The sequence below is a fragment of the Hipposideros armiger genome, unplaced genomic scaffold, assembly GCF_001890085.2.
Source record: "Hipposideros armiger isolate ML-2016 unplaced genomic scaffold, ASM189008v1 scaffold_24, whole genome shotgun sequence".
Lineage (NCBI taxonomy): Eukaryota > Metazoa > Chordata > Mammalia > Chiroptera > Hipposideridae > Hipposideros > Hipposideros armiger.
The window spans coordinates 5,818,433-5,826,157 of NW_017731374.1; the positions used below are offsets into that span (position 1 = coordinate 5,818,433).

Consider the following 7,725-nt stretch of genomic DNA (forward strand, 5'->3'; position numbering starts at 1 on the left):
AATATTCTTTAAGTCTACCATTGACTTTTGAAGTCTTTAAAACTGCATGGGTCGCTCAAGGGTTTGAGCTCTGAGCAACAGCGGTTCGAGTCCAGCCTGAGCTGAGCAGCCGCTGAGCTGCCAACAGGTAGCAGGATGGCTCAGCTAAAAAAATAAATAAATTAAAAAAAAACCAAAAAAAAAACCCCCAAAAAACTGCATGGGCTATATCCTCTCTTTATTCTATACACATCACGAAAGAGTTGGGGGGGAAGTTATATGTAATACTTTTTACATATTGCTTTTGCAGTTACAATTTATCCTTTTACACTTTGTGTTTTAAGACATGGGGGAATAATGTCATTTAGTGTGGGGGGAAAAAAGCAGGTGTAAATATTCATATTCACTTCCAATTAACACATAATTTGGGTTCAAATGCCATTTCTAATCGCTTGCAGAATGATTACATATGGTTGTCCTGATCAATTTACTTATGAGTACGTATTTAAAATAACTGTCTTTCACAGTGAATAAGTCAATCATGTGTAACAGATTTTTCTAGAACATTTTTTAAAACTTTTACTGTTAGGTTTGAACCAAGATGTCCAGTGTAGTAGTGGGTTTTTTGGGAAACATGATTTTTCAAGCTTACTTCTCAGTATGAATTTTCTAATACTTAATAGTTCTGGAGCTATTGTTGAAGGCTTCCCGTGTTTGGTAAACTCATATAATTTCTAGCCTGTATAAATTCTATGATGTGCAATAAAATTTCGGTCACTGTATTAAAGTTTTCTCATTCAATTGAAAGGATTTTTTTCTGTTCAATGTGAATTCTTTGATGAACAATGAGAGTAGATTTCTTGCTGAAAGATTTTCTACATTCACTGCATTTATAGGGTTTCTCTCCAGTATGTATTCTATGATGTACAGTGAGGTGTGACTTCTTATTAAAAGCTTTTCCACACTCAGTGCATTCATATGGTTTAGACCCAGTATGAATTCTCTGATGCACAGTGAGTTGTGATTTTTTGATAAAAGCTTTCCTGCATTCACTGCATTCGTAGGGTTTCTCCCCGGTATGAATTCTCTGATGTTCAATGAACTGTGACTGCCAGATAAAGGCTTTCCCACATTCGTTACATCTATAGGGTTTCTCTCCTGTATGAATTCTCCGATGTACAGTGAGCTGAGATGGCCAGATGAAGGCTTTACCACATTCACTGCATTCATATTGTTTCTCCCCAGTATGAGTTCTTTGATGTACACTAAGTATTGACTTTTTGATGAAAGCTTTCCCACATTCATTGCATTCATAGGGTTTCTCCCCTGTGTGAATCCTCTGATGAACAATGAGATTTGACTTCTGGATGAAGGCTTTCTCACATTCACAACATTCATAAGGTTTCTCTCCTGTATGAGTTTTCTGATGTACAGTGAGTTGTGCCTTCTGAACAAAGGCTTTTTCACATTCATTGCATTTATATGGTTTCTCCCCAGTATGAATTCTCTGATGTACAATGAGTCCTGACTTTCCACTAAAGGCTTTTCCACACTGAATACATTTATACGATTTCTCACTGGTTAGAATTTTTGGTTGTGCAAAGAGGTGTGACTTCTGCATGAAGGCTCTGATGTGTTCATTAGATGTTACGTTCAGATGAAATACTTTCCCCAGTGTATTACGTTCATTGTCTGTCTCCTTAATCAGTGACTCACTGTTAATGAATGGAACTTGATTCAAAAACTTGTCTTGTTTCTCCTGGTTATTTATCTCAACTCCAAGTTTCCAGTCTTTAAAAATTGAGTATACTATCATGTTATGGAGTATCACTTCTTCAGAAATGTTCTTCTGTGGAGTTAATTCTTTCATTTTCGGTCTAATCTCAAAGTCTGAAAGAAAGCCCAAGTGTAAATGAGCTTGATAAATAGAAAACAAAACCCAAATAAAGCTCTTCATTTTAATGGAATAGAGAGAAATCTGAAAACAAGTACAGTCAGATTTGAAATTTAAGAATATGATCTTAAAACCCAAAGACAGAAGAAGAAACAGACATAAAAAGAAGTGAGCAGGGGAGAAATAGAAAAAGAAGCTTTGATGAACTGAATATCATGGTCCCATATGATTTCCCCACACTTTGTCCCACCCCTCACTCCACCACAAGGTTCTGTGAAGAGCAAAGGCAGACCAAAATAAATAATAACTTCAGGAAAGACAGAGGAAGAATGCTAGCAAAAAAAAAAAAAAGCAAACCTGAGGGTAAGTTAAAGTGACCAGCAGAAAGATTAAATCTATACTAAATATAAAAGTACTGTATAAGTAGCCAGGTAGATCAGAGCACAACTGCAGGAAAGGGATTTCAAAGTACATGCATCTTAAAGGTTGTCAGATGACATAAGGCTTGGGATGGGGCTGGCTCTATTTAACAGGGCAATGCTGAGTTAGAAGAACAGACCACTTCAGAAGAAGAAAAAAGGCAAAAAAGAAGGAAGGCTTCTGGTAACTGGGTGGTGGTGATGGGGAAAAGAAGAAAACTCAGGGCCCTGGAAATAAAGAGAAGAACCAGAAAACTCAAAACTCCTCCCAAATCACAAGAAGAAAGGAAGGAAGGAAGGGAGGGAGGGAGGGAGGGAGGGAAAGAGGGAGGGAGGAAGCTACTAAAGTACCTGGACTTTGCTATATCAACAGAAAAGAATTCCATAAAATTAGAATCTTATAAATATACCATCATATGATAAAAGTGAACAGAAAAAAGGGAAAGTTCACAGGGAACTATTACTGAAAATCACTAAGTGAATTTATATAGTAATCAACAGAGGACATTGTCCCCTGCAAAAAACAAAAACAAAAAAGCTAGCCATGAAGCAGAAGAAAATTTTGTGTGAACTCCAAACAGAATTAAATACATTCAAACAAGTGTTTCAGGACAAGGAAAACCACCATGAAACACAACTTTTAAAAAATTAAATGGAAAAATAAGGGAAATGAAAATGAACTGATTAAACTCAAAGGGAAAAAAGTGGAAGATTAAATTACAAGATGCAGGTAGGGCGGAATACACTCAAATGAAAATTGAATAAGCAGCATTGAAGAAAGGCAGGACAACAACCAAGATAATAAACAATCAAGTAAAAATGGTCACAGAGGAAGTAGTGGAAAAGGAAGATAGGTAAATAAGGAATAATATTTCTATTATTAGAGCCCTGAATATTTTTTAAAAACAAAAGATTATAACTCAAAAACATTTCACACTGAGAAGGTAAGGAAAACAGAAGGCAATTAGAAAGGATATGCATATCACTCAGTAAGCAACACTGAAAGAGAGCATATCTAAGAATGCTTGGATGCATGAGGAGAGGAGAATAAGCCTATTTTGGGAGAATGGATGCTGAGGATATTAGCCAATGAGAAGCTAATTAATTAAGAAATGTCCTAAATGATGTGGACATAGATAAGATCCAGAGTACAGGTAAGGTTACCTCTCTCCAAATTCAAGCAAAGGAAAAGGATCATGTAGGTGTTTGACACATAGCAGTGTCATTTAGATATATTCAACAATCCCACTGCAATCAACTGTCTTCAGCCATTTTTAAATATCTATGGCCTTAAAGAATGATTTCCTAAAAAAATATTTCAAAGATAGACCTCTTACTAGTCAATATGAATCTTACTTCCCTGTCTCCCATATGCCAGGTTCTCACTTACCTGGATAGGCCCAAGTTGAGATTTTTCCTTCCTTCATCCATGGTTCTCCTTGCTTCAACAAGAAGATTTTATCTGACTTCAGAGACTGATACCCTGTTTATGGGAAATGATACAGGACTTGGGCATTAGTGGACAACCAACCATCCTAGAACTCAGGCCCACTACATTATGTACCAGAACGGCTAAATTAAAAAGACTGACATTATGATAGGGCTGGCCAAGTGGCTCAGTTGGTTAAGAGCTCGCTCAAGAGTGCGAGCTCTGAACAACAGCGGTTCGATGCCTGGCCTGAACTGGGCTGCCGCTGAGCTGCCAACAGGTGGCAGGATGGCTCAGCTAAAAAAAACAAAACAAAAGACTGACATTATGAATCTTTGATGGAACTCTCATACATTGTTAGTAGAATATAATTGGTATATCCTCTTTGGAAAACTGTCTGGCAGTATCTACTAAAGCTAAATATACATATGTCCTATGACCCAGAAATTCTACTCTTATGTATATACCCAACAAAAATGAAATCTTTATTTCCACCAGAAGATATGTATAAGAATGTTCATAACAGCTTTATTCATAATAGCCCAAACCTGAAACAACCCAAATAACCATAAATAGTTAGCATGGATAAATTGATGAATTACTGTACAGTCATTAAATGGAGTATGATGCAATAATGAGGATCCAACTACTGTCACATGCAAAAACATGGTTGAATTTCACAGATATTATGTTAAATAAAAGATGCCAGACAACAAAAACTTACATACTGTGTGATTACACTTACATGAAATTCAAGACCAGACAAAATTTATAGTGACAGAAGCCACAAGTTTTCATCTCTAAAGGAGGTAAATGGCAAGGGGTTCAAGGAAGACCGCGTGAGTGCTGGAAATGTTCTATAGCTTGATGTGGGTAAAGGTTAAGAAGTGTGTACATATGGAAAACACATTAGGCTGTATACTTAAGATCTGAACACTTTACTAGACACATTATATCTCAATTTATAAAAACTAAGAACTTGGGCCCAGCCCACTGTCTTTAGTCTCCAAAGAATGAGCAAGATGCAGTATCCATTTTCTTCTCATCCAAGTTCGCTGGAGAGGTAGAAGCACAGTATTTGGTACTCAAAATTAATATTCTTTTGACAGTTACAGCTTGAAATGAAGCTCATTAAGCATTTAAGCACTGAACAGCTCTTAGCTAACAAGAAAGGAAAGGCAGTCATTTGAGCACTATGGTAGGTTTAATAAATGTCCATAAATTCTTTGACACTCTTCCCTTCAAGAGATAGAGCTTACTTAATTTTCCTCCCCTTGAGCATGCGCTAGACTTAGTAACTCACTTTTACTAAACACAAAAAGGTAAAAGTGATAGTGTGAGATTTTGGAGACTCGGTCATAAAAGGCACTGTAACTTCCTCCTTGCTCTCGGATCACTCTGTCTGGGGGAAGTTTGCTATGTCATGAGAACAAGCCCACACAGTGAGGAACTGAGATCACCTGCCACTGAACAGCAAGGACTGGAGACTCCTGTCCGTGGCCACGTGACTGAGTCGTCTTGGAAATGGATCCTACACTCCCAGTCAGGCTTTCAGATGGCTGAAGCCCCTGCCAACATCTGACTACAACCACGTGGGAGACCACGAGCCAGAACCATCCAGCTAAGCCATTCTAAATTCCTGACCTACAGAATTGTTAGTAAGAAATGTTTGTTTTAAGCCACTAAATTTTGGAGTAATTATTATGCAGTAATAGATAACTAACACCAGTACTTTCTGAGGGAAGATGTCCTTACCCACTGAAACAAGGTTGCTATAGTTCTCTAGCATCACATCCCTGTACAGGTTTCTTTGAGCAGAGTTCAGCTGCTGCCACTCTTCCTGAGTGAAGTCCACAGTCACATCCTTGAATGACACAAACCCCTGTAACAGAACATTCTTGTTCAACCTAAAGTGAAACGCACTGGGTGGTGTATAAATAAGGCATGAGAAATTATTGCTGTTTCAATCATGTAGAGTTTATCATACTTTCCTCAAGAAATTATCACATTTAATGTATAATATAAACCACATAATTGCAGATGATATGCTCCATTTTAATTGCCTATGAAAGTCTATAACTTGTATGACTATGTTCCAAGTTTCCTTGGTCTGGATCCTCTATTTTATTTCCCCTGATCTGCATTTTTTTCATTTAATTGAATTAATTCTTTTAAAATGCCTCAAATACAGTGGAAAACAAAATAGGGTATAAACAGCTCACTTACCTGAGACTTGGTCATTTTCTGTTGCTCTTCAAAAGGGGCAGATATCTGTAAAGATAGCTTGGGTGAGTAGGGAGGGGATAAAAAAAAACGATGGCCTTCAGAGTCTGGGTCTGCCCTGCAATTCCCAGAATCACGAGCCTAGAAATACCTATCATCAACTACTTAAAAGGCTACTCTTTGGAGACTGCTCCTGTCAAGGTTCCTTTCAGAGAGACCACAAAAAATTATGCTGTGATAACATCAACCTATTTCCTTACAGTTCTGAAAATATCCGAACATGGTATGTTTTTCTTTTGAAAATGTGAATGTTTATATTCCATGATATGTTTAAATTTTTTCTTCTTCAACATGTATTTATGATAAAAACTCTTAACAAAGTGGGTATATAAGGAATGTACCTCAACATAATAATGGCCATAAAAGACAAACCTACAGCTAACATCATACTCAAACAGTGAAAAGCTGAAAGCTTTTCCTCTAAGATCAGTAACAAGACCAAAATGTCCACTCTCACCACTTTTAGTAAACATAGTATTGGAATTCTTAGCCACAGCAATTCAGCAAGAAAGAGAAATAAAAGGAATCCAAATTGGAAAGGAAAACTTTCACTATATGCAGATGACATACTATATGTAAAAAATCCTAAAGACGCCACCAAAACCCCATTAGAGCTAACAATTGAATTCAGTAAAGTCACAGGATGCAAAATTAATATACAGACTTCAGTTGCATTTATATACACTAATAATGAGCTATCAGAAAAAGAAATTAAGAAAACAATCCCATTTACAATTCCATCAAAAAGAAAAAAATACCAAGCAATAATTAAGCAAGGAGGTGAAAAACCTGTACTCTGAAAACTATAAGACACTGATGAAAGAAACTGAAGCTGACACAAATAAATGAAAAGATATACCATGCTCAGAGACTGGGAAAATTAACATTATTAAAATGTCGATACTACCCAAAGTAATCTACAGATTCAATGCAATCCCCATCAAAATACCAACAGCGTTTTTCACAGAACTCTAAGAAAGACTCCTAAAATGTGTATGGAACCACAAAGGACCCCAAATAGCCAAAACAAGTGTTTGTACAGAGAAGGAAACCATCCACAAAATGAAAAGGCAATCTGCTGAATAGGAGAAGATATTTGCAAATCATACATCCAATAAGGGGTTAATATGTAAAATATATAAAGAACTTACACAAGTTAATATCAAAAAACAAACAACCCAGAGGCCAGCCGAGTGGCTCAGTTGGTTAAGAGCTCACTCAAGAGTGGAAGCTCTGAACAACAGGGTCGCCAGTTCCATTCACGGCCCAAGCTGAGCTGCCAACAGGTGGCAGGATGGCTCAGCTAAAAAACAAAAACAAAAACAAACAAACACCCAGTTAAAAAATGGGCAGAGGAACTGAATAGACATTTTTCCAAAGAAGACATACAGATGGCCAACAGGCACATGAAAAGGTGCTCAACATCAGTAACCATCAAAGAAATGCAAAGCAAAACCACAATGAAATATCCCGTCACAATAGTTAAAAGGCTATTATGAAAAAGATAATTGCTATCAAGGATGTGGAGAAAAGGTGTAAAATGGTGCAGCCACTATGAAACAGTATGGATATTCCTCCAAAAATTAAAAAATAGAACTACTATATGTAATCCAGCAATTCTGCTTCTAGGCATTTATCCATAGATAACTAAAACACTAATTCAAAAAGATATATGCACCCCTATGTTCCCTTCAACATTATTCACAATAGCCAAGATATGA

General features: G+C 36.8%; 1 protein-coding gene across 1 annotated transcript in view; it reads right to left on the reverse strand.

Moving 5' to 3' along the window:
• LOC109379290 (zinc finger protein 420-like) overlaps positions 1-7,725 on the reverse strand; it is a 46,608-nt gene that overhangs the window by 17,720 nt on the left and 21,163 nt on the right. Inside the window, 4 exon segments of the mRNA XM_019635795.1 lie at positions 865-1,869; positions 3,683-3,775; positions 5,477-5,603; positions 5,948-6,057. Of these exon segments, the coding sequence (XP_019491340.1) occupies positions 865-1,869; positions 3,683-3,775; positions 5,477-5,603; positions 5,948-6,057 (1,335 nt within the window).